Source organism: Nicotiana tabacum, chromosome 18, assembly GCF_000715075.1.
Source record: "Nicotiana tabacum cultivar K326 chromosome 18, ASM71507v2, whole genome shotgun sequence".
NCBI lineage: Eukaryota > Viridiplantae > Streptophyta > Magnoliopsida > Solanales > Solanaceae > Nicotiana > Nicotiana tabacum.
The window spans coordinates 39981201-40009011 of NC_134097.1; the positions used below are offsets into that span (position 1 = coordinate 39981201).

A 27811-nucleotide genomic window follows, 5' to 3' on the forward strand; every position below is an offset into this window, starting at 1 on the left:
GCGAATTCATCTTCCGCCCCTTTTCTTCTTTCTCTGATTGTGTTCGTATTCCGATAGGTTGTTTGAATTCGAACCCAGGTCTTTGTTTGTATTAGAGATAATTCGTGTTCATTTTTGTTTGAAGTTCGTTAGTTTTTCATCAAGTGATTTAATGTCGAGTGTTTATGTGCTGGTATTTAGTTTTTGATTTAGGTTGAATCATTCATCTTTGTTATGATGTTGTTTGATTTAGTTTGAACTCAACTGATAATTGAGTTTAGTGTGTTTGAATCTACTTGTTTGTCCTATTAAGTTTGTTGATATGAATCTGACCATGATAAACGGAATTGGGAGTTAGTTTCATGTGTTTAATTTGTCAATTGTCATGCTTGATTTGGTTATAGCTGCTATAGTTTGGTTAATTGATTTAGGAGGATTGGATATAGCTGATGGGGTAGAATGATAATTTCAGTAGTTTCAGGGGCATTTTCGGGATTTTAAGTTTTAAAAAATTGATTAATTTGAGTGCTCTGTCCACTAAGTACTAATAATATTAAAATAATACATTGTTTAATACATGGTGGGGGACAAGACATGTGGTGGTGGGAACTAATATATTTGTTTAATATAGTGGGGGACAAAACATTAAGTAGTGGGATTCAAAAGGGGGATAGGGAGAAGATGGTGGGATTAATTTAAGTACTTCAAGTTTGGCTATAAATAAGAGGAGGTTGACACAAGTTGAAAGGGGGGGATTTTCTGAACATTAAGAGAGATTTGGGGATTTTTCGGAACAGAAAAAACATTCTGGAAATCTAAAGACAGAGTAGTATACACCCGATATACACTCTGGATACACTGGATATACAGAGGGAGAATTCATTTTGAAAAAAAAATCGAAAAGGAAAAAAAGGGGGAAGGATTTTGGACATCAAAAATTCAAAGTTTAAGAGTGAAATATAAGCTGAGTTTTTACCCAAAAGAGTTCAATAGGTTGAGAGCTAAATACTGAAAAGTGAGGTCTTCTTTACTACTGAAAATCAGAATCAGTTTGTTACAGTTTAATTGAGGTTTTTAAAGTGGTTTCTTGAGTTGTTATTCCTGGTCTGCATTGGTTTGCGCTGATATTGTTTCATTGAGTGTGCTGGAATCGTGTTGGTTTTCAAATCTGTCACTGGGTGTCCCGTTTGCTGGTTGTTGCTGGTTATTGTTGTTGTTGCTGTGTTACATACTACTTTGCTGACCTTCCTCTTCTTGTATTGGCAATACCAGGTACACAACTGTAACTTTGGCATTTGTAAGCTGAAAACATGAAGTTTGAATATACCTGAAGAGTTGAAATTCTGCTTTGGTTTCAATATGACTTGTGTATTTAAATTCTTCGGTCGCTGATGATAGGTAGATCCCTGTTAGCATGTAGTAAGTGGACTGAAACGGAGTTGTATGAGAGATTTTTTTTTATTAAAATATGTTAGCATTTGGTAACTGATTCATGTAGTTAAAAATGAGCTTGTTGGATTGTTAAATTAATCAGGACTGGGACTATTTGGATCTCGGAATATGATTATGTAATAGTCGTATTAGTTTAGTTTTGTTTCGTAGTATAATTTGTGAGATTAGAGGCCAGCTGCAAGCTGAAACAGGAAAGTGTTTTGGAATTCCTGAATTTCACTTGTATTAAATAAATTGAACTGAAATTAGTAAGGTGCGTCTAAAATGGGTAAAGAGTAATTAGTTTCGTTTTTGATATGTCTGTTCGTCAATTCTGTATTTCTATTTATAATTTCAATTTTTTGGTAATATTCACTTATAGAATAAGATACGAAATAATCTCCCTTTGTACAAGCTCGATTACAATTTTCCATTTACATTTGTCTTAGACTAATAACTAATAAGTTACGTCCCTATTTTAAGCATGTAATTAATTTGGAGATTTTCTTTTAGAGACAAACTTAATAGAAAATGTAGTCACTTTAGGATTGTCCTTTTAAAATAAATGAGATGAGACTCGCCTAGCAAAACGCACAGATTGCAGGGCCCTCACACATATATGTATTAATTACTTAGAACTCGGGATCGGCCGCTTAGCGAACTTCACGACCTTTTCCCAAAATAACCACGAGTTAGTCTCTTTAGGCGCGTACTTTAAGTAACATTACCTTCTTAAACACGGGTGCACATTTATGTAACCCAAATCCAAATCTCAACAAAGTCGAAATGTGTCTCTAACCATGGGTGCATTGATGTGACGTGGTTCGAGATGTGTTTTCACGACGTTGCAATTCTCGTTGAAAAATAACAATAATAAAAGCGGTAAAAAGTTTAAATTTGCACATAGGTTCAATATGAATAAAAATCAGATAAATAAGCCGAATATGACATTTGAGCGATCGTGCTAGAACCACGGAACTCAGGAATACCTAACACCTTCTCCCGGATTAACAGAATTCTTTATCCAGATTTCTGGTTGTAGACTGTAATACAGAGTCATTCTTTTCCTCAATTCGAGATTAAACTGGTGACTTGGGACACCATAAATCTCCCAAGTGGCGACTCTGAAATAAATAAACAAATCCCCTTTCGATTGTCCTTTAATTGGAAAAACTCCCTTTACGTCCCTTTGCGGGGTCTAGGTAAAAAGGAGGTGTGACAAAATGTGCCGCTCGGCATACACCATTTATATAGATCTCAAAACCAATATCTAAATCTAAAACACGAAAACCCACGAATCACAAGCTAAGAAAAAGAAATACTACATAGCTCTAACTCAGGAATTTATCTAATAAGATCAGAAAGTACAAAAGGGCTAAATACTAAAAAGGCAAGAATAGAAAGGGACTCCTCGGTCTGCGGACGTGGCAGATGTACCTCGAAGTCTCCAAGCAGTCGCCTCCCTCAAAGATGGTAGGCCTGAGTAGAAGTACCTGGATCTGCACATGAAAAACATGCGCAGAAGGGGCATGAGTACACCACAGCGGTACTCAGTAAGTGCCAAGCCTAACCTCGGTTGGGTAGTGACGAGGAAGGTCAGGGCACTACTGAGATTAAATAAATATAGAGAATATGAGACATGACAGTATAAGATAAGCAGTACAGTCAAAAATCTACAGTAAGAATCTACACAGGATAATGAGGAGTACAATAACTGAAACAGAAATAATGGCAAACACCTGGAAGTACCACTCATAACAAGGATGATAACTGGGGATCTCTCTGTATCCCGAGGATCTCTTAGTACCCTCAATATATGCCAGGGATCCCTTATTATCCCAAGGATCTCTCGGTATCCTCAATGTATGCTAGGGATCTCTTGGTATCCCGAAGATCTCTTGGTATCCTCAATATATGCTAGGGATCTCTTGGTATCCCGAGGATCTCTTGGTATCCTCAATATATGCTAGGGATCTCTTGGTATCCTCAATATATGCTAGGGATCTCTTGGTATCTCGAAGATCTCTTGGTATCCTCAATATATGCTAGGGATCTCTTGGTATCCTCAATAAATGCTAGGGATCTCTTGGTATCCCGAGGATCTCTTGGTATCCTCAATACATGCTAGGGATCTCTTGGTATCCTCAATACACGTGCTAGGGATCTCTTGGTATCCCGCACCTCTGTCCAGATCATAAATACGTACAGGGGATCTCCTGGGATGTCGTCCCGTAGTCCCATATTAAAAAAATACATAGAAGCAACACAAGAATACACAATCAAATGCAAAATTTTGTACCAAGTAACAGTTAATTCTAGCCTAACATGCTTTACGTAATACAATTAAGGCGGTTTAAGCAGATAAGCAATTAAATCAACTAAACATGCTTTTCTAAACTACAACAGGCTAAATTCGCAAGTAGAATAAAACAAGAAAAAGGAACTCAATTGAAATACTTAAAGTAAAACCGGATTTTTTAACAATTAGCTCGAGTACGCACTCGTCACCTCACATACAAGGCATCTCAATTACCAAATATATCATATCCTAAGGGGAAGGTCCCTCATACAAGGTTAGACAAGCCACTTACCTCGAACCGGCTCCAAAATCAACTCGAAACCACACGTTTGCCACGAGTATCCGACTCCAAATGGCCCAAATCTATTCAACTCAATTACATATCGTAAATAACATCTCAAGCAACTGATTCTATGATTTAATTCAAAGCTAAGACGCGAAATTAGGTAAAATGACCAAAACGCCCCTCAGGGCAACGTCTCGGAATCGGGTGAAATTAACATTTTCAGAAACCATTTATATTCGCTTAAACATGTTTAGGCTAACTATGAATGCATAAAACAATTTTACTTAGTTTTTACAACCAACTGACAATAATTCTATGTGCTGAACACTTAGAACAACATGTCTTAGGTAATAATAATCTCCAAACATCTTAATAGTTTTGAATAACTACTGCTTACACCTAGGCAAGCCTTAGGTAATAACCTAAATAAAATTGGAACTGCCTCTATTTAATTCTAGACTGCTACAACCAACAGGCATGCTTGATTCAGACTTCTTTTCTAAGTTATATAATGAATCTAGTTCTGATTCATTTATATAATGAATCTGGTTCTGACTTAAACACCCTGCTTTAGGAAAATTCAGACCTTATCTGTGTTTAAGTCATGCTATTTATATGCATTATTTGTGGAGGTATACATGAGCCTTCTAGTTGCTTACATGTTTCCCCTTTAAATGCAGTCCTACTTGTTTTGTATGTCGCCTTAGCATTTTACCTTTAAACCTAAGAGTCAGCCTAGAACCTCCTCCTTATAGGAATAGGAGTCCTAAAATTCCTCCGGGACTGATAGGAATGGGACGGGTAACGGCATGCAATAGAGGTTGAGACCAACCCTCGCTTTAATTACCTTAACGGGGCGGGAAAAAGTAGATATGGATATGATGATCGGTGCGCTAATACCACGTGTATCCCCTCTTCTAAGGAGTGTCATACCAGGTATCGCATTGATGTGATCCATATTACAAACAAACCTAGGATACCCCTTTATTTTTATAAGTATCCTTAGACTATAGCTCTTTTCAAAACCTTGCTTTTATTGTTTTCAAACACTTGTGTTTTTAAACTCAAAATCCCCTATTACTTGAGCCTTATTTGTTTACTTGCTAATTGCACAAATTCACAAAAATTATCTAGCCAGGAACCACACTAGTGGATCCTGAGGGGTGCCTAACACCTTCCCCTTAGGATAATTTCAAACCCTTACCCTATTTCTGGTTGTCAAACATAGTTGAACCCTATAGGTGCCCTAATGCACCTTAAAATTGTTAGGTGGTGACAAGAAAATAGTTGAACCCTTCAAATACCCAATTCCCAAAAGGAAATGAGTCAGTACACCCCATGAACGTCGAAACCCGGACTCCTCTCCGATGGAGGGGAAAAAGGGGGCGCGACACTCTTCAATTTACCGTAGCCTGCAGGAACGATCTGTCCTCCTTGTTTACAAGATGCAAGTTCGTTTTTTAACTGTTGTATTCTCATGTCATTACCAATTGAGAATCGTTCTCTCAAGTCTTCCCATAGTTCTTTAACAGTTTCTATGTAAGAGATCGTAGAATGAAGTGGCGGATCTTTGGTGTTTAATACCCAAGCAACTAACATCGAATTGACGGCATACCAATCAACGAGTTCAAATCCTTCTTCTTTGGGCTTTGTAATCATTCCATCGATAAACCCCAATTTCTTTTTGGCTCTAAAAGTCACCCCTTCAAAACTACATGATTTATGCATATTCTTGTGTGGACTGCTGAAAACAAGAAATATGGCGATGTTGGATCATTCATGGGAGTTTTGCTGCTTCCCGATCCACTGCCTCCGTCTCCGTCCTTCTTCTTGTAGTCGCCGACCATCTCACCCGATTCCTTCTGGGTTATGGCTCTGGTACCATGAAGAGTTTAAGAGAGAATGAAGTTTTGTCCCTTCTATTGAATAATCAGGCGTTAATATATACAAAACTACAACTTCCTAAAATAAATACAAAATAATATTACACCATATTTACAACTATGTTATATCTCTCAATAGAGAATGAAGATTACTTCCAAGTTTTAGAGAATTAATGGACGTACTATTTAGCAGTTTAAGTTAATTTTTTACTTTACAACTCGTTTTGTTCCCAAAAATCTGTCGTTTTATTAGACTAAATTATTTGTTTTAAAATATTTGACATTTTTAAAAAACAAGAAGCATTTTCACTTTCTTTTCCCAAATTTATTCTTTTTTTATACATATATTTTTCTAGGGTAGCTGGGAGTGTTGTATTTCATCAAAAAGTTATTAAGAGGGTATTGCCTTGCCTCTATAACACAACACATAAGGATAGATGGCTATCCTTCAAAAAAGGCACAGGTAAAGCTATATTCATGCCTAGCAGTCAATCAAGTACCTAAGTCAAAAAAAATTAGCTTTATCATACTTAGCTTTACCAAATTCATTCTTACTGCTCTAATTAGTTGAGTGTCAATCAAGTGGCTTGTTAAAGAGGGAAAAAAATCATAACTAAGTATTTTTATGTTTAAGGTTATTGAAATAACAAACGAGAAGCTTTTCCTTGTGTAATGCCTACTCCATCCCAAATAAAAAGGAAAAATGACGTTGTATAGCCGCTGTAAAAATAATAGCCGAAAAAATATATAAAATTTGTATATATTTTTGTATATCTCTGTGTTATATACAAAAATTATACAACTTTTATACACTTTTTCAGCTAACAGATGTAAATAATTTCTGGCGCGGGCTAAAAGTGATAATATCCCGGAGGGGGAAGTGCATGGTTAACCACTAATAACACATGTATTTACTTTTAAGCCAGTGTTTAAAATGTCTTTAGTCTTTTTCCACTGCTTTAATAAACTTTACCTGTCTGGACGAAAACACTCTTCTACTCATAAAGTTCAAGACCAAGTGTCCTTAATTTTTGAATTTGCAACTCTAAGTTCAGGACTACATGTCCTTAACTTTTGAACTTGGAACTTGAAGTTCAGGACCACCTGTCCTTAATTTCTGTGCTTGTAACTCTAAGTTAAGGACTACTTGTCCTTAACTTTTGAACTTGTAAGTCTAAGTTCATGGCCTATTGTCCTTAACTTCTGAGCTTGTTAGTCTAAGTTCGGGACCAAGTGTCCTTAACTTTTGAACTTGTAACTGTAAGTTCAGGACCAAGTGTCCTTAACTTTTTAGCTTGTTAGTCTAAGTTCAGGACCTATTGTCCTTAGCTTTTGAGCTTGTTAGTCTAAGTTCATGACCTATTGTCCTTAACTTTTGGGCTTCTTAGCCTAAGTTCAGGACCTATTGTCCTTAACTGTTGAGCTTGTTAGTCTAAGTTCAGGACCAAGTGTCCTTAACTTTTGAACTTGGAACTCAAACCTGACACTTTTGAGCTTGTTAGTCTAAGTCTCGTGTAAAAAGAGACTCATCTATCTGTAATTTTCCCCTTGGGACTTATGTATACTGTTAGAGGTGTTCATAAAAATCCGAAAACCCAAACCAAACCGAAAATCAAACCAAACCAACCAAAAAAACAATACTTTTTGGTTTGGTTTTGATTTTGAAATTTAAAAACCGATCAAATTTGGTTTGTTTTTGGTTTTAATTAAAAGAAACCGAACCAAACCGAATATAGGAGTAGCTATTTTAAATTTATTATTACACCTATATATATGTATACTTTTATACAAAGTTTTAAAATTTTTATACTAAATATTAATCGTTTGCACTTTTAGTTTAATTGGTAGTTTTCTTTTGTTAAGTGTAAGAATCTATTTCATGTTAAAAATAATATATTTTTAATTGAGTCCTTAAATTATTCATCACTATTTGATTCAATTATCATCAATATATCTTGGTAAATAATAGATTTCTCAAAGGGCAATTGATTTGATAGTGTTACGTTAAAAATGTGGTCGCTGAAATGTGTGTTTGGTAGTGTATGTCTTATATTTAAGAAAAAACCGACAAATAACCGGAAAAACCAAAAAGCTGACATAAACTGAATCGAGAAATAATCGACTTAATTGGTTTGGTTTGGTTTTAATATTTAAAAAACCGACTTACTTGGTTTGGTTTCTCTTTAGGGAAAAATCGATCCAAACCAAACCATGAACACCCCTATGTACTTTATATCAAATTTCATCACTCAAAGATCATTGGTGGTTGTAATCCTGAAAGCCACCCATTCTGTTCATTTTCATCCACAGGCATTTTGTGAAGGAAATCCCAACTGCCAACAGTTTTAGCGATACCAGTAATTATTTTTATCACTTGGCAAAATTTAAATAGGAAAATTAGTTGAAATCACTCTATGATGAGAGATCACAATTTGAGAGATCAATAATGGGTATCGAACTTGAGAGAGAGAAGCGAGAGTTTGAGAAGAAAAACAATGAAAGAAACGGTAAAAATATCTTTTCAAATTAATTTTAATAAAGTAGTGGCTATTTTTGCTCAACATTAGAATTGCTAGATAAAAAATAAATATCACCTTAAATAGTGGCTACCCACGCCATTTCTACAGTAAAATCTACTTATTTGGGAGCTTATTTTCAAGCAATATAAAAATTGGAAAAAAAAGAATGTCAAATTTCTCGATTCCGAGATGTACTTGTTCTTCTCACGCTGAAAATCTCTAGAATGTAGTAATTTTTAACCACACTGTTGAATATAAATTTTTGTAACCATTTTGTAGGAAGGAAGGTTATACTTAAAATGGGCCGACTGCACTTCAGTAAAACTTTCATATATAATAGAAAGCAGAATAGCCTAACTTACACTTATATTTGTGCAACTTTGTTATCCCGATTCCCAAACTTAATGAAGTTTCATCTAGACACCTCTACTCATTCAAAAGTAATATTTAAAACCCTTCTGATCATGTGTGTTCCTCAATCGTCTCACTATATTATCCACGTCAGATAAAAATATTCGATATCATTGTTTTATTCACAAAAATTATTTTTAAAAAAAGAAAAAGTTGAATCCTAAAGTTTTCTCTCATAAACACTTCATACCTTTCTCTCTAAAAATCACCCATTAATAGGGACTGAGTTTCGATGGGAAGTTGCAATTTGAGAGGATTGAGGGAATCAAAAGGGTAAAGAGAGCGGAAGCCATAGTCCCTAAGTGGCTATGTCCGCCCACACACACCCTGCCCTCTTCTGCTAAGGACCCACTCTTTCTCTCTTCTCTTCAATTTCTGCGCCTGTGTACTGTCCATGGCCATTACAATGATGAAAGCAAAAGATCATGCATAACCATTGTCATTTTTTAAGGTTTAATGGACTTAGACCGACCCCATCACCGCACAGCCGCTACAACAACAAGTAGCTGTACAACAAGTGGGCTCTTCATCTATTTCACTTCTCGCCTTTCTTCTTCGCCTTCTTCCATGAAGCTCTCCAAATCTATTCTCGGTCCTGGAGAAGAGAAAAAAGATTGTTGTGTGTGCCCGGAGGGGTTGTGAAAAAGAGTAAAAATTGAGAGGGGGAAAGGAGATCGGCGGGAGTGAATTATTTTGTGTAGGAATATTTATTTTTCTGCTTTTTATTTAATTTTTTTTTTTGGTATTTTTAATTAGAATCATAAGTTTTTACTCGCTTCTTAAAGTGTGTAGTCACGCATTTTATCCAACTCAACAAAGCAAATGCCACACATGCTTGGTCAATGGTCACAAGGGTTTAAAATATTACTTTTGAACGAGTAGAGATGCCTAGATGAAACTTCATTAAATTTGGGGACCGAGATGACAAATTCGCAGCCATTTAGGCTATTCTGCCATAATAGAAAGAAAACATGAGCTAGATCAAAGGAGAAAGGGGACGCCACATATATACTTAATTAAAATAATGAAGAATCAATAATCATATACTATCCATACAGAGGCCGAAATTATTAAGTACTACTGTAATATTCCTTAAGAAGAGAAGAAACAAAGTTTACATATAGGAGTAATATTTTATGCACCCAAGCGTGATTTACTGGTGTGAAGTGAGTAAAAATTATGAGAGATCAATATTAAAATTCCAGCAATTTAGAAAATTAAAGTGATTTAATGTCTTACCTATTTGTCTAAATTTTGATAGAAGTGTTACCCTATACTTACATTGGCCAATAAAAATTATCTGTTCAAATAATTGAATACGCGTAAACTATCCATTTCAATGTTAAGACAAAATGTTCATACTAATATATATACACAAATAGAGATAAAAGACTCGTGTGGATGACAGAATGTGAACACCACCAAAAACATGTCACGAGATGTTACACGACAAATCTCACACCCCACCCCCACCCCCACCCCCTTCATCCATTCGATCAGTTCAGTCCCTAAAAGTCACCCACCTTCTATCTCTTCCAAAGAAACTACACCACCTAAGTAAAGCTTCATCAGTTTCTATATACACACTTTTTTAGTTTGTCACCAACCATTTCTCCCTATAAATCAGAGCCTGTAAGCAAAACCAAAAAAACTTTTCTCATAATTCAGTGCTTGCTTTCTTCAATGGCTTTTCTGCAGTCGTTGAAGTTATTCTCTCTACAAGTACTTCTTGCATTTTGCATCATAGCCCTCAGGTTTTCTCCCATTTCAGTTCATGCCCTTAACATTGGCATTGAAACTAATGCTGGCATCTCCTTGGTAAATCTTTCTTTCTATCTCTCATTTCATGTTTCTTTCTATAATCAAAAGGAAAAACGTCCCCTACCTAGAGTTTTTTTACTGGGACTCGAATTCGAGATTTTTGATTAACAATGTCTCATTTCATGTTAATTATTCATAAACCTTACCCTAACTTTCTTTCTTTTTTTCTAATTAACTCCAAAAAAAAATTAGGAAAAAGAATGCAGTAGAACATGTGAATCAAAGTTCTGTGCAGGTACACACTTTTCTATTAATTAATTGTATAAATTACTTCTCTTAAGACACAAAAAAGTGATTTTCTTTCTTGAATAATGGCAGTTCCTCCACTCCTAAGATATGGGAAGTATTGTGGAGTTCTATACAGTGGATGTCCAGGGGAGCAACCATGTGATGGACTTGATGCTTGCTGTATGAAGCATGATCTCTGTATACAACGTAAAGGCAGTAAGTTATTTACCCATTACTATATATTTTATAAGTAATTAAATATATTTTCATTGGTGCCGCATAAAACTTTAATTTTATTTGTGTAATACTAACTGTTTATGCTATAATTTTGTGATATCAGATTAATAACCGTTTTTACCAGGGGTAACACACTAATTCTTGTCTTATAGTCTATCAATAATTCAAAGTGAGAAAGAGAAAAATGGTTCTAAATTTATTTGGTGAACATAAAGTGTAAAAATAGAACAATTTCTTAATAGGACAAAAGAAATGGGCAAACAAGAGTGTCAACTTTAATTGTTGCAGCATTTTGCTAATGGTAAAAAACGCAAAAAGAAGCTGCACAAGCACTGTTCACGTTTTCCTTTTTATATATTGTTTCTTTTTCTTTTTTTTCTCTGGCTCTTCTAAGAAGGTCTTTTTTTGGGGTTGAAACAATAGCATACATAATGGCAAGGTTTTTTCTTAAAAAGAAATTATTATGGTTTGGTTTTATCTAAAAGGGACAATGACCTATTTCAAAAACTTATAGCTCACACTAAACCTAGAGATAATGTGGCCCCATATTGATGAGGTGAGACAGTGCTAAAGATGAATTATAGGACCTCTAATTGATGAGATGATGTCGTAGATTCCACTTCACTTGTCAACTTTGTTTTTTTTTAAAAAAAAAGTTAAGGATTCACAAGCAAGTTTTTTTAAATCTCTTTTAATGCTGGTGTTCCAGCATGTGAGTACTTCAGTAATTCTAAATATCAATTACTCCCTCCGTTTCATATTAGATGAGATAGTTTGAGTCGCTACAGAGTTTAAGAAAAAAGAAAGACTTTTAAAACTTATGGTCTTTGGGGTAAAAAGTTTGTGGGGCCATGACATTTGAGTGGCTATAAAAACTTCTCATCAAGGGTAAATGAGTAAACTGAAAGAGTTTACAGTTGAATTATTTTCAAATTTAGAAATGTGTCATTTATTTTGAAACAGACTAAAAAATAAAGTACATTATCTAATATTAAATGGAGGGAATACTTTTTACTAGCATAATAAATACCGAATTACTTTATCTACTAAATAATAAGAATGAAAATTTAGCCAAAATTTTTGTTGAACAAGTTACTTGCAAGAACACCAAGCTAGAGAGAATAAGAAATTTGAACTAGGAGGTGGTTGTAGTCAATTATATGTGGCACATCAAGGTGGGTGAACTTGAATTATCATACATGCATTATTCAGAAGCTCTGGACAAATTATTGGTCTAAATGCACTTATACAACTTTTTTCTACGTAAACTATAGCTTCCTTTTCACATATGTCTCATTTTTTTTCCTTTTCTCCCATTATTAATGCAACTGATTGCTAGGTTACTTTCTTTGAAACTTGTTTAATTTCCACAAGAAAGGTTTAATAATTTTCAGGAATGGTATATTTAAATCTCTCTATAATAATCTTGTTAGTAGTGGACATTTTTTGACTGCTATAGCAAAGTGTTATTACAGAGAACAGATATTATAATATAATAAGATTAATTGGTTCCAAAGAAAATTTGACCGTTATAATAAAGTGTTGTTATAGAGGATGATGTTATAGAAAAGTTTGATTGTATTGGTCAGCGAGTTGGTTCTATGAGCGTGCTTAACTCATTACTTTCAGCTCTAATTACGAAAACATATACAAAAAGAATTTAAAACATAAATACATATAACAGGATAACACATAGTATAATATACCCAATGATTCAAAATCGCGAATTCGCTCTTCTTGGTTGATTTCTTTCTTTTTAGTTTTTTCCCCTTAATTTTTGTTAATTTTGATGTTACAGATAATTATCTAAACTTAGAGTGCAACCAAAATTTCCTGAATTGTGTGGCTACGTTCACGAAATCAGGAGCTCCATCATTTAAAGGGAACACTTGTTCAGTTGGTACTGTTGTTCGAGTGATTACTGATGTTATTGATGCTGCTGTCGTTGCTGGGAATATTTTCAAGAAACCCTAGTATTTTTCGTAGTTGTAAGAAAAAAAAGGAAAATAGAGAGAAAGAAAAGGAAGTTAATATTTCTATGTTCTTTTCTGATTTATTTTAGTTTATAATTTTTTTTATAACATTTTGAGAAAATTGTTCTTACCATTGTCATTCTGGCTGACCCTTCTGCTTGTAATTTCTCTTTGGATCAAATGTTTAGTTGTACTGTATATAATGGATCATTTATCTGCCCTTGAAACTCGGTCTCTCAGAGATCTCTTTTGAAATTGCATTCGTGATTTCACTTTTGAATGACTTTAATGTGTATTTAGACTATTTTAAAATGAAGTTTAAAATATGAGTTTCATTCCAAATAACATAGGCTAATTTTTGGAATATGACATTTTATCATTATCAGATTTAGGTATTTGTGTCACGACCCCAACTTCCCGCCTTAGGATGTTATGATGGCATCTAGTCTTTAAGACTAAGTAAGCCTAACATACATTGAGAATTAGCAAAAATAATGATTTAGGTATCAAAATACACTGTTAAACTATCATAGCAAAACCCAACTGTACAACTGTCAAATAACTTCCGAAACCGGTGGAACTGAGTCATAAGCTCTATAGAGTGCACTAAAAATCTCAAAATACAACTCTGTTTGAAATGGAGATAAACAGTAGTAAAGCAATATAAGAAGGTGACTCCGAGGCCTATGAGCGTAGAGCAGGTGTACCTTGAAGTCTCCGGAATAACTGGTCAATCACAGACGTTCGTCATGAACATATTTACCTGGATCTGTACAAAAATATGCAGAAGCATAGCATAAGTACACCATAACGGTACCCCAGCAAGTATCAATCCTAACCTTGATAGAGCAGTGACCAGGCCAAGTCAAGACACCTACTAGACAAAAAAAAAACTGAGCAGAATATAGTATAATCTAATAATGGAAAACGAAGAAATAAATGACAATACAGTATAATGATATAAGGCTAACAACGAAAATTAAGGCAATTAAGGCAACAAAGATTAAACATATAATAGGAACAACAAGTGACTAAGTACCATAAAAATACAAGTAAAACAACGAAGGAAAGATAACAACCGTGCAAATCAACAGTCTTGTTTAACATAGAATGTACAATAAGAATCACAACCGAGGTACCACACCTCAGATTCTCATTTCACAAGTCGCAATCATGATTGTCCTTATATCACCGCGTGATCCTTGCATTTATTTTTTAAATATTTTTCCTGAAATAGCTACACGCGTTTTAGCCCCCTTATCTCACTTCGTGACTTCAAGTAATTCCCTTACTAGCAACACGCGTATCAATCTCATCTTATCTCACTGCATGCATTTTAATGCTCACTCTTATACAATCACATGTGTATCAATATCACAACACAATAATCAACCCACACCACATGTGACCATATGCCACAACAATACCAAATCAACAACAACAATGTTACTGCAATATATTGCCCCCGGCTCAACCACGATGTGAACAAGAATCTCAATAATAATAAAATGAATGAGAAACAACTCAACAAGGAAAGATATGCCAATAGCCAACAACTTCAACCTCAATGTATTATTAGCTTTCACAACCAGAACTTCAATAACTCACAATGAAGGGATTTTCATGAAATGACAACTTCCAATTCAAATGAGTAACATAAGCTTAACAATAAAAGAGATAGTATGTATAATGATTCGACTGGTCGTTTTAAGTATCTGTACTTCGCTCGGTCTTTTGAGGGCTCGAGTATCTCCACATAATGTATTATGACTTGCATAAATCATATGTGTTGGTTTTCAAGTTATCCGAAATCGATTTGGAAGAATGAACTTCAAGATTTAAGCTCTAAGTTGGAAGAGTTCACCAAGTTTGACTTTTTAGTATTTGATCTTAGAATGGAGTTCCGTTAGCTCTGCTGGGTGATTTTGGACTTCAGAGCACATCCGGATTGTAATTTGGAGGTTCGTAGTTGAATTAGTCTTGAAATGGTGAAAGTTGAATTGTTGGGAAGTTTGATCGGGAGTGAACTTTTTGATATCGGGGTCGGATTTCGATTTCGGAAGTTGGAGTAGGTCCGTAATGGAAAATGTGACTAGTGTACAAAATTTGAGGTCAATTAGACGTGATTTAATAGGTTTCGACATAGGTTGTAGAAATTGAAGTTTCAAAGTTCATTGATTTTGACTTGAGGTGAGATTCGTCGTTTTGAGGTTGTTATGCGTGATTTGAAGCTTTGAATAGGTTCGTTTTGTCATATAGAACTTGTCTGCAAAATTTGGCGCCATTTAGAGTTTATTTGATATGGCTCGGATGCTCGGTTGCGATTCTAGAAGTTCTTGAAGTTTAGTTTGATCTTCATGCGTTTTGGCGTTCGATTCGTGATTTTAGAGGTTATTTTGATGACTTGATCGTGTGAGCAAGTTTGTGTTGTGTTTATGGACCTGGATGCATGGTTTGTTTGGAGTCTCGGGAGCTCGGGTGAGTTTCAGAATGATTTTTTATAAACTTTGATTTCTGGTACTGGTATCATCGCATTTGCGATGTTTTCGTCGCAAATGCGACAGCCGCAATTGCGAAGCAGCCATCGCATTTGCGAAGTCTGGGCTGCTGGGGATAATTTGCATTTGCAAAGAACCCTGTCGCATTTGCGAAATGTTGGTCTTCGTATTTGCGAAGTATTGGGTCGCAAATGCGACCTTGAAAGGAAAACTTCTGGTTCACATTTGCGGGGTTCGCATTTGCAAACCCCATGTCACAAATGCGACATCTGCAACCTATTAAATGCTGAGAATTCCGAGACTTAGCTTCATTTTGATATATTTTGAACCCTAGCTTCGATGATAGATGATTTTGTGAAGGGATTTTCCTACCAAATTATTGGGTAAGTACCTCTAATCAATTCTCAACTATATTTCATGATTTTATATAACATTTAACATCAAATTCATGAGAAATCTAGGGAAAATTTTGGGAATTTTGTTAAAGTTTTGAAAAATAAAAATTTGGGATTTGAGAGTTGAATAGGACTCAGATTTGAAAACAAAATATATATTTGGACTCGTGAGGCTATGGGTAGTCAAGACCTATCCTTGGACCGGGTTTTGACCGGACAAGCCCGGGGTTTGACTTTTGTTGACTTTTTAGAAATCTAATAAAAAATCAAAGCTTTATTAATTGAAATTATTTTCTCTTGCATTGTGTGATGTATTCAAGTCGTCGTTGGCTAGATTGAGCCGAGCGGAGGTAAATTTGTAAAGGAAAAAGGCTAAATTGAGTGTTGAGTTAGCTGAATTGAGGTAAGTGTCTTGCCTAACTTTGTTGAGGGAATTTTTCCTCCTATTTGACATTGTTTGCTACATGCCAGATGATACATATATGAGGTGATGAGCGAATATGTATGTGCCAGGGTTAATCATACTTGGGGGAGGGGGGGGTGTTAAATTATGTTATATTTGTGTTTGTAGAATTACTTAACCTTCCTGCTTCATGCCTTTTTTGACTCTTATATACTAAGAACATAGTATTAAATGTTAGAAATTAATACTTAGCCTAATATGACTTGATCAAATTTGATGGAATTCTGAGAATACATTGATGTGTCTAATTCGGTCATCTCTATGCGTAATCATTAATACATTGCTACAGTCGATCTCCTTGAGATACTAGATTCTATACTTGTGTTGTTGATCATTTGTGAGATTTGTGAAAGTATTTGAATAATACGGTTCTTGAGGGTTTATTGAATCATCGTTGGCTTGGAAAGTTGTGATTGAGATTTGTTTGGAATATTCATTTAAACACTCTCCTTGATGTTATTTATGCTTCATGCGTTGTTTGTCATTGCTATAAACATTTTTGGTAAGGAAGAGTGTAAATCACAAAGGGTGATGTCGTGCCATTGTTTATACATTATCTTGTGAGGGAGAGTGTAAAGCACGAAAGGTGATGCCGGGCCATATCATTTGAGAGTAAAAATACGAAGGGTGATGTCGTGCCATATTATTTGAGAGTAAAAGCACGAAGGGTGATGTCGTGCCATATTATTGAGAGTAAAAGCACAAAGGATAATGTCGTGCCACATCATTTGAGAGTAAAAGCACGAAGGGTCATGCCGTGCCATTTTATTTATATTGTTATGCTTTTATATTATCATGAGATCATAGCATGATGGGTGTTTCCGTGCAGGCGAGGATAGGGACATGCATCATGTTGAGATATCTATTTTTTCCGTGTATATGTTCACGTCTTTATCTTGAACAATTATTGTCGTATTTATAGACCTCGTGTGACTTGTTGTTATTGTCCTGTCCTTGCTCTCTATTTCAATTGTTGTTGTATTATCCATATCTCCTGCTTGTTTAATTTGCAAACACATGTTTATTTTTGCTATTATAATTACCTCCATGTCATGTCTATTCTGTTGCATTTTGGTACACGCCCTTTTTCTATGTTAGTCATCCATGCCTCTACTTGTTAACTTGTAAAGATCATGTGTTTCCTTCTTAATTGTTATATATGTACCTAGGTTTCCATCATGCTAGTTAATTGAAATAGATATTCCTTGTTTTCCAATTGCTGTCATTACTCACATGCTTTTCGCCTAGTCTTTTACTATTGCACACATGTATATCCTCGTTCATTATTTGTACTTGCGTATTTCCTACTTTGTAATTCCTATTATCGATAACTTCTATCATCTGGCTGGTTCGGTTATACATATATTGGGTGAGGATGAGATAAAAGCATGAAGGTTTTTGCTGTGTAATTGACTTGATATCTGAGTACATTCCTCATGCTATGAAATTTATGAAGTGACTGTCGTGGTTTATCGGTTTCATTCTAAGGAAAGGATAGGTCAATGTATTGTAAGATGCCAAATTGTGATCACTGCTAGTATTCAGTTATTGTTTGCGTATTCGTTTCATGCATTCTTCTCTGTTATATCATGGTATAGTTCTATTGTTGATTTACAGTGCAGGTTTTATCAGTGAGTATCTTTAACCTTAAAAGCCTCATCACTACTTCGACGAGATGAGACAAGATACTTACTAGTACATGTGGTCGATTGTACTGACACTACACTTCTGCACATTGCATGCAGATTTTTGGAGCGGAGCTGCTAGTGATGTTGGGTGCTGACTCTGATGATGTTCGTGCATTCCAGATATAGCTGCAACTTGTCCTTGGTAGCTTAGGTTTTGCTAATTTGTTATGTAAATTTTAAACAGATCGTGTAATAATTTGTATCAGCTTTGTAAATTCCAAGTCTTAGAAGCTCATGGTCCGTACTACCAGTTCTTGGGTCAATTTGTAAATGTTCAGATAATTATTCTCTATTTTTCCTATAATCTCATTTGGATTGTATTTTCTATTAGTTGTCTTACCTAGCGAATTGAGTTAGTTGCCATCATGACTAGTGATTTTTGAGTCGAGGCAGTATGAACTAGCAACTTCGTCTAAATACATGAGAATAACTCAATAATGGAAAGAATAGCGTGTAACAACAACTACAAATAAAGACACATAAGAGAAACCTTGACAATGAAAACTATTACATGTAATAACAACTTCAAATAAGGCATGTAGGAGTAAACTTGACAATAAAAGATAGAACAAATAATTATAACATCAATTACGTTCTTAAGAGTAACCTAAGAGTCTAAACCGATATATTACCACATATAAGCCTGTATACGTACTCGTCACCTCGTGTACACGTCTTTCACATTACTCAAATAGTACAAACAACCCAAATCCTAAGGGGTAGTTCTCCCACACAAAGTTAGACAAGATATTTACTTCAAACAAGCTAAATCAATCTACTAATAATCCATTCCCGCGTAAATCAAACTTCGAACGGGTCAAATCTAGCAAAAATTACTTAATATCATAAATAAAAGTCATATGAAGCAATTTCGGATAATAAAGATTCTATCTTTAATAAAAATCAAAAAGTCAACTCAAAAAGTCAACCTAGGGCTCGCACCTCAGAATCCAACCAAACTCATAAATTCCTAACACCCGTTCCGATATGAGTCTAACCATACCAAAATCATCCATTTTCGACCTCAAATCGACCTTCAAATCCTTATTTTATTCTTTAGGAAAGTTTTTACAAAAATTTCCAATTTCTCCGATTCAAATCATTAATCAAATGATAAAAAAAGGATGGAATCATGAATAATGGGCGCATCCGAGTAAAAAACACTTACCCCGATCCAAATCGTAAAAATTCCCTCAAAATCGTCCAAAACCGAACTCGCTAACTCAAAAGGTGATGAATGAAATGAAACCCTCTATTAAGTTATTTCTGCGCAGTGAATACCGTATCTGCGGTCAAATAGTTGTATCTACGACTCTGCATCTGCGGAAAAAGAAATGCATATGCGATATTCCATTAAATAGGAAGTCCGCCTTTGCAGATCTAGAATGCGCACCTGCGAGTCTGCTTCTACGGACACAACACCATATATGTGGTCCCTTTCCAACAGCCCAAACTCCGCTTCTGCGGAGTATTTCTGCTTATGCGATTGTGATAAGTGGGGAATTTGACTATTTATTAGCACCTTTTTGCTTTTATTTTAGTTTTATTGAATTATTCTCCCAAGACTAATTAAAATATATAAATTGCAGGAAAGTTGGAAGCATGGTCTCCCATGGTGAAATCCAACTCAAAAAGGAGTGTTCTGAATCACAAGGCAAAAGAGGTCGCAGAATCAAAGATATGCGGTCCGCAGAAGAAAGTGTTGACCGTAGAATTTCATCTGCTGCCGCAACCCAAGTTAAAGAATCCAACAGGCTTTTGACAAATGTGCGGCCACAAAACAGGTTCTGCACTGACACGTAATTCCATGTTCAGAGAGTATGCAGAAGACCAAGGCTTGACGCCTTACTAAAGTGTGGGCCGCACAAGAATTATGCGGCTGCAGAAGTTTCTTCGCAACCGTAATACAGAAATGTGCAGCTGCCGAATCCACTCTTTTGCCAACTGAAGAAATCTGCAGGACGCACACAGAATGGTGCCTCCACAGAACTTCCCGAGGGATATTTTTGTCAGTAAGTTCTAGCCCACTATAAATAGACGGGTTTCACAAATTGAGGTCAAGTTTGAAGCAAAAAGCTACTGTAGTCATTACCTTTTACCATTTTCGGAAGTTTTTGATTATTGTAGTGTTTAACCATTATACTTCATCAATTTAATATTTGATTATGGGTTTTATTTATATTTCCTCTTTGTTTTCTTCAATACTCACTAGTAGCTAGATTTTTCTAGGGTGTTGACCCAACACTAGTGTGTAAACCTTATGAGTGTTTAATTTAATGCTTGTTTATGATTGGATGTTGATTATTTAGCCTAGTTCATGCTTTAATTTTAGAATTAATGATTGCAAATATTGATTCATGCCTTTTTGACTTAGTCTCTACTTGAGAAATATGGACCTAGTCTAGGTTAACTTGGCTAATAAGGAATTGGGTTAATTGAAAGTTCGATTTAGCCTAATTAAAGAGTTCAAGCTAGAGATAGTAAGAACCCGACTTGAGCTCATATCAACTATTTTGTTTGATGCCCATTTGAGCTTAAGAAAGCCAAATTCGGCAAAATCACTCTTTGACCGAGAGGTATTGAGTGGGTAAAGTAGAGTTCAGAGCTATAATATACCCCAATCAACAAAACAAGTATTAACGTATTTAACCCATTAGGCAAACACCTAGGTCATGGTCACATCCCTAGGCTTTTAACTATTTGAAAAAAATACCAAAAAAAATCATTCAATTCTAATTATTTTCCTTAGCTTGCAATCATTAGAGTAATAGTAGAAATAGAAAACGAAACTTGTTTTGGAAGTACAAATTAGTTAGTCCATTCACTCTCATCAAGTGTATACTCTTAACACCCCTTATAACTCCCTGGGGATTCGACCCCGACTCATAGTTGGGTAATTTATATTGCATACGACCATATAATATCTCTTATCGAGGTGTGTTATGGACGTCTTTGGCGTCGTTGTCGGAGAGTTAAAACGGTGTTAGCTATATATTTGCGTTTGTTTTTGGAATATCTTCTTTTCCTTCCGAGTTATTTAATTGTGTGAAACAATTTTAGGTACAACCATGGACAATGATCTCAGAAAAATGCCTTTGGGGGATGTGGACATCAAGGATGAGCAAGTTGAAGAGGTACCTCTTGAACCTCAAGCTAACCGAAGAGGCCAGGTGCCTCAAAACAATGTACCCTCTCCATCCCCACCTCCACCACGAGCAGCTCCACACCGGTTATTACCCAATAAAGGGTATGCAAGTGGACTAGTCCATCCCCGTATTAGGGCGGACAACTTCCAAATCACCAATGTGATGCTCACTTTGCTTGAGCAACAGAGTTTCTTCACTGGTGCTCCAACAAAAATGCATACAAACATTTGAAGGGGTTTGTGGACATTTGTTGGGGTAACAAACAAAGAAATGTCTCTGAGGATGCATTGAGGCAAAGGCTTTTCCCCTCCTCTCTGGGGGGGGGAGCTTTGGATTGGTTGGAACGATTTTCGAACCATTCCATTCACACTTGGGATGAGTTAGCAGAAAACTTTATTTATAAGTTCTTCTCTCCGGGAACATGGCTACACTTCGAGATGAGATTTTGGCATTCAAGCAAGAGCTGAATGAACCACTACACGAGATATGGTAACGCTATAGAACAATGGTTAAGGAATGTCCCAACAATGATATGATGGAGAACATGATTCAACAAACTTTATGAAACAGGATTAACATAACCAACCAATGTGTAGTGAATCAACTAGCTGGTGGGAATTTCATGATTACGCCTTATACGGAGGCATGTGAGATTTCGAATGAGATGGCGGACATGACACCGACTTGGCAATCCCGGGCCAATGTTCCAAAGGGTGATCCAAACATGATCCACCTTCACAAAGAATTGCAAGACCATGGGCAAGCCATTGCCGAATTGACAACCACCGTGAATCAACTAGCAAAGGCCCAACTAAATCAAGTGCAAAATCCCAAGAAATTCAATGCCATGGAGAGAGTGAACATGATGGTGAACAAAGGGTCCTCAAGTGCAAAATAGAGTGGAGAAGTATGTGCAAGAAGATGGTAGTTTTGAGCAAGATGATTCCTTTAATGAACAATAAGAGGAGGTGCAATATGTGAACAAATTTCAAGGAAAAAGAAACTATTTCCAAGGCCCAAACCAACAACAATGGCGACCTCAAAACAATCAAGGTAATTGAAATTCTAACAATCAAGGCAACTAGTGCGGAAACAATAATCAAGGAAATTGGCACAACAACAACAGTCAATAAAATTAGAGTGGAAATAACCAAGGAAATTGGGAGGAGGGTAACAATCAAGGCAGATGGAACAACAACCAAGGCAACCAGGGGTCTGGTTTTCCAAGGCCCCGATGTATCAACAACTAAGCAACCTGCCTCCTTATCCTTTCCATGGTTCAAGTTCTTCAAACAATGAGATGGGACATATTGAAAATATGTTCAAGAAAATGATGGAAAAGAATGCCGATTTGGATTCCCAACTTGCCTCACACAACACATCAATCCGCAATCTAAAGTTCAAATGGGGCAAATATCTCAAGCACTAAATTCTCGTCTTAAGAGCCTCAAAAATAATCTCATTCCCAAGTCTACGTCGATTAACTTATGACGAAACTTTAACGTACGAAATGCGGGATGTAACAACACCCACCTCAAGTCAAAGGTAACTTGTTGATGATGATCAAGTGGTGCAAAAAGAAGAAATCTCGAACAATGTGGTGCAACCTAATGATGAAGTTCGGATTGATATTGATGATAGTGTGGAAGAGACTCAAGAGGAGGTGAACCTGTCTAGGGAACATATTATTGACATACCGGAGCCGGTAGTGCAAAAGGCTAAGGCACCATTGCCTAAGCCTACCTCCATACCCTCAAAGACTTGCCAAGCAAAATAGTGAAAATCAATTCAAGAAGTTCATTCAAATGATGAAGAGTCTCTCAATCAATGCTCCATTAGTTGAAGCTTTGGAACAAATGCCCGGCTATGCCAAGTTTATAAAGGATCTTATGACAAAGAAGCGGTCAATGAATTTTGAAACTATCAAAGTCACTCATTAAGTGAGTGCAATTGTGCATTCAATGGCTCCTAAGTTGGAGGATCCCGATGCTTCACGATTCCTTGTACAATTGGAAGTGCCAAGTTCACTAAAGCTCTTTGTGATCTTGGGGCAAGTATCAATTTGATTCCCTATCCTATTTTCAAGACTTCAAGAATTGGGCAACCAAGACCCACTTCTATGATATTGCAAATGGCCGATCGTACCATGAAGAGACCGTTGGGTATTATAGAAGATGTGTTAGTTTGTGTCGATAAATTCATTCTTCTAGCAGATTTGGTCATTCTAGATTGTGAGGTTGATTATGAAGTGCCGATTATTTTTCGTAGACCTTTCCTTGCTACGGGGAAGGCTCTTTGTGATTTTAAAGTCGGAGAGCTTATATTCCGAAGAAAATGCAAATTCCATGTATGCAAGTCCATGCAGCAACCAAATAGCAATGAGGTGTGTTCTTTTGTGGACTTGGTGACCGATGTTATTATTGATGAAACAAGTTCTACAATCAATGTTGGTGATATGTTGGAGGCTGATTTGCTCAACTTTGATTATGATGAGATGGATGGCTTCATGGAATGTGCGAAATCATTGTAAGGAATGGGGTCGTACAACTATGCACCCCGAAATTATCCTTGGATCTTGAAAATAGGACAACTCCTCCTACAAAGCCTTCTATTGAAGAGCCTCCTATCTTAGAGTTGAAGACATTTCCTCCACATATTCAGTATGAATTTCTTGGCCCTTGTTCTACTTTACTGTTTTATTTTTTCCTCTTGTTTGACTAATGTGCAGGTAGATTCTACATTGGCGGTGCTATAAAAAAAGAAGAAGGCTATTGGGTGGACATTGGCGGATATTCGGGGGATAAGCCTAACCTTTTGCATGCATTAGATCAAATTGGAGGATGGCGGAAATCCATCTATTGAACATCAAAAGAGACTCAATGAGGCTTTGCAAGAGTTGTAAAGAAGGAGATTATCAAGTGGTTAGATGTCGGGGTTGTCTACCCAAATAAGGGGGGCATTACGGTGGTCACCAATGACAAGAATGAGTCGATTCCTACAAGAACGATGACCGTATGGAGGGTGTGTATGGACTATCTCAAGCTCAACAAAGTCACCAGGAAGGATCATTTTCCACTTTCTTTCTTAGATAAAATGCTTGATAGATTGGCCGGCCGTAATTTCTATTGCTTTCTTGATGGGTATTCGGGGTACAACCGAATTCTTATTGCTCCGGAAGATCAAGAGAAAATAACCTTTACATGTCCCTATGGTACTTTCTCCTTCAAGTGGATATCATTTGGTTTGTGCAATGCACCGACGACTTTTCAAATGTGCATGATGGCTATTTTCACGTACATGGTGTAGGACTAACTTGAAGTTTTCATGGATGACTTCTCGGTGGTCAGATATTCTTTTGATGATTGTCTTGCAAATTTGGATAAAGTGTTGGCTAGATGTAAAGAAACAAATTTGGTGCTTAATTGGGAGAAATGTCATTTCATGGTCAAGGATGACATTGTCCATGGCCTCAAAATCTCAAAGAATGGAATTTAAGTTGACAAAGCAAATATTAAGGTGATTTCTAAACTTCCACCTCCAAATTCAGTGAAGGGTGTGCGGAGTTTCTTAGGCCACACGGGTTTTTACCGGCGCTTCATCGCAGACTTCTCTAAGGTGATGAATCTGTTGTGCAAGCTTCTTTTGAAGGATGCTAAGTTCAACTTCAATGATGATTTCATGAGAGATTTTGAATTTTTGAAGTTCAAGTGGAAAACTACTCCCATCATCACCGCTCCAAATTGGAGTGTCCCTTTTGAACTCATGTGTGATGCAAGTGACATAGCAGTTGGGGCTATTTTGGGGAAGCGCATTAACAAAAATTTTCATATGATCTACTATGCTTGTAAGACCATGAATAGTGCCCAAGTCAAATATACCATTACAGAGAACGAGCTCCTTGCCATTGGGTTTGCAATTAAGAAGTTTCACCCGTACTTGATGGGTGCAAAAGTCATTGTCCATACAGATCATGCGGCGCTTCGTTATCTAATGAGCAAAAAGGACTCCAAAGCTCGGTTGATGAGATGGGTGCTCTTGTTACAAGAGTTAGATATTGACATCCAAGATATAAAAGGTAGTGAAAACCAAGTGGCGGACCACTAGTCTCGTTTGGAGGAGGAGGGAAGGCTACATGATGGCCTTGAAAACAATAACTCCATCCTCGATGAGCAACTCTTGGCAATTTCAATGAAAGAAGTACTATGGTTCGCGGATCTAGCAAATTTTCTAGTGTTTGGAATCATTCCGGATGAGTTCTTTTTCAAACCAAAGAAAGAAGCTCAAACAGGATTGTCAAGATTATTATTGGGATGAACCATACATTTTTCGAATTTATAGAGATGGGATGATTAGAAGATGTGTATCGTAGAAAGAGCAAGGTAAAATTCTTGGGGCTTATCATTTTTCACCATATGGTAGTCATCATGGTGAAGCAAAAATGGCGGCCAAAGTGCTTAGTTGCGGCTTCTATTGAACCACTCTTTACAAGGATGCAGTTGAGCTAGCGAAAAGATGTGATGAATATCAACGGGCCGATGGATTCTCAAAGAAGAACGAAATGCCTCTCACATTCATTTTGGTGATTGATATTTTCGATGTGTGGGTATTGACTTCATGGGCCCTTTTATGAGTTCTTTTGGAAATACCTACATTTTCGATGTGTGGGTACCATGCTTATGCAAGTTCATCCTTGTACAAAGAAAAGATGAAATATATTCATGACAAATACATTTGGGACAAATAGTTCAAGGTGGGAGATCTTGTATTGTTGTTCAATTCAAGGTTGAGAATGTTTCCCGGGAACCTAAAACCTAAATAGATTGGTCCTTTTGAAATTGTGGTTGTGACACCTTTGGTGCATTAGACTTGAAGAACAAAAACAATTAAGTATTCCGAGTCAATGGTCACCGGGTGAAGCACTACTTGGGAAAAGTGGGAGATAGCCACATCGTGGCGGTCATTCATTTCACTTGAGGGTATTCTGTGCCGTGCCGCGACGTTAAATCAGGCGCTTCTTGCGAGGCAACCCATGTCTATTTTCCTTTTTCTTTTTTAGTTAGGTGATATTTTTGTTATAATTTAATTTGAAGTGTGCTACAAGGCTGAGTGTGACTTACAGGAATTGTGGACATAATATGGCTAAGTATGCAAAAATCGTGCGGACCACACATTTGTTAGTGCTATAGTAAAAGAGCATTGCGGCCGCATATTTATTTTGCGGACCGCACAATCGAGATGATGAAAATACCAACTCTTTAAAGTTTTAGCGTGTTAGTGCGGAGGTTGATCTGCGACCATACATGAAATCTGCGGCCGCACATGAAAAATGTGCGGAACGCAAACGAAAAGCTGAGATGAGGCCCCAGGTAACAGAGTTCGGACCACACTTGAAAATGTGCAGCCGCACTCAACCTTCTTCCCCTTAGCAAACGACTGGTATAAATAGAGGAACAAGGCCATTTTTACACTTTTCACCCTCTGAACTAACAATTTTGCTCTATTGAATTTTCTTGGAAATTTCATCTGTCCACACACATAGTCACTTTGATCATTCACTTATTACACTCATTCATCTGGTATGCTTCAATTTCACATTAATTTTCTTTGTCAGTTTAATTTGTAGTTTTTTAATCTTTTAGGCCATTTGTCATTCGAGTACAATTGTGTGACCATGTAGGGTAAATCTAAACCGGGTTAACTTGATATGCTCTATGGGGACTAGGTTAGTGTAATTTCATGTTTGTAAAATTTTGCCATGTCAAATTGTGCATGAAATTGAAAAACCTAGATAGAAAATTTTGATATGTACATCACTTTTGAAATCTGCGGCTGCACTTGAAATTTTACGGTTCGCAGATGTTAAATTTAGGGAAATATTAACGAAGAAGAGATTTGCGGCCGCAAGTTAAAATTTGCGGATCGCATAATTCCCATCACGGCCACAGATCAACACATTCTCTGTCATCACAGAGTTGCCATTTTTTGGTTTCAGAGGTGCGGCCGCAAGTGAAATTTGTGCGGACTGCACTTCACTTTTGCGGCCGCACAACTAAAATATGTAGTTCGCAAGTCCTCATCTACTGCCGCAAGTGCAATTGTGATACCGCAGATCACATTCCGGGCAAACATAATCTAACTAAACACACTTACTGTGTACTCTGGTTTATCCTTTACTTGCTTGTCTGCCGTGTATGTTTGAACATTGAATTGCAACTAACAATCGCATTTGCTTGATACATAAAATGGTTCGATCTAGAGGACGAGGCAGCACTTCAAAAGGGAGAGGTGAACCTTCTCAGGGCCGAGGCAAAAGTGCCTTGCCCCTTGGCCATCAAAAGACAATAAAAAAGAAAGCACCAGCAGGCAGAGGGAGAGGTGCAGACCTCTCCGAGACCACCTCATATGTCCCGTCTAGGGAAGTGTCACAGGGCAACTCAGCCTCTGTTCTAGAGCAGACGACCATACAGTTGAGGCCTCCAGGGAGATACCAGCTCATAGGCAAGCCATCCTTATCTCATAACACTTTCGAGGGATCGAAGAGTGCAAGTCAGGCT

General features: G+C 36.6%; 1 protein-coding gene across 1 annotated transcript; it reads left to right on the forward strand.

The window, feature by feature from the left end:
• Positions 1 to 10205: 10205 nt before the first annotated feature.
• Positions 10206 to 13288, forward strand: LOC107816804 (phospholipase A2-alpha). The gene is made up of 4 exons (XM_016642555.2): positions 10206 to 10626; positions 10822 to 10864; positions 10948 to 11073; positions 12893 to 13288. The coding sequence occupies exons 1-4, from the start codon at positions 10492 to 10494 to the stop codon at positions 13066 to 13068; spliced, it is 480 nt and encodes a 159-aa protein (XP_016498041.1). The 5' UTR covers positions 10206 to 10491; the 3' UTR covers positions 13069 to 13288.
• The last annotated feature ends 14523 nt before the right edge of the window (positions 13289 to 27811 follow it).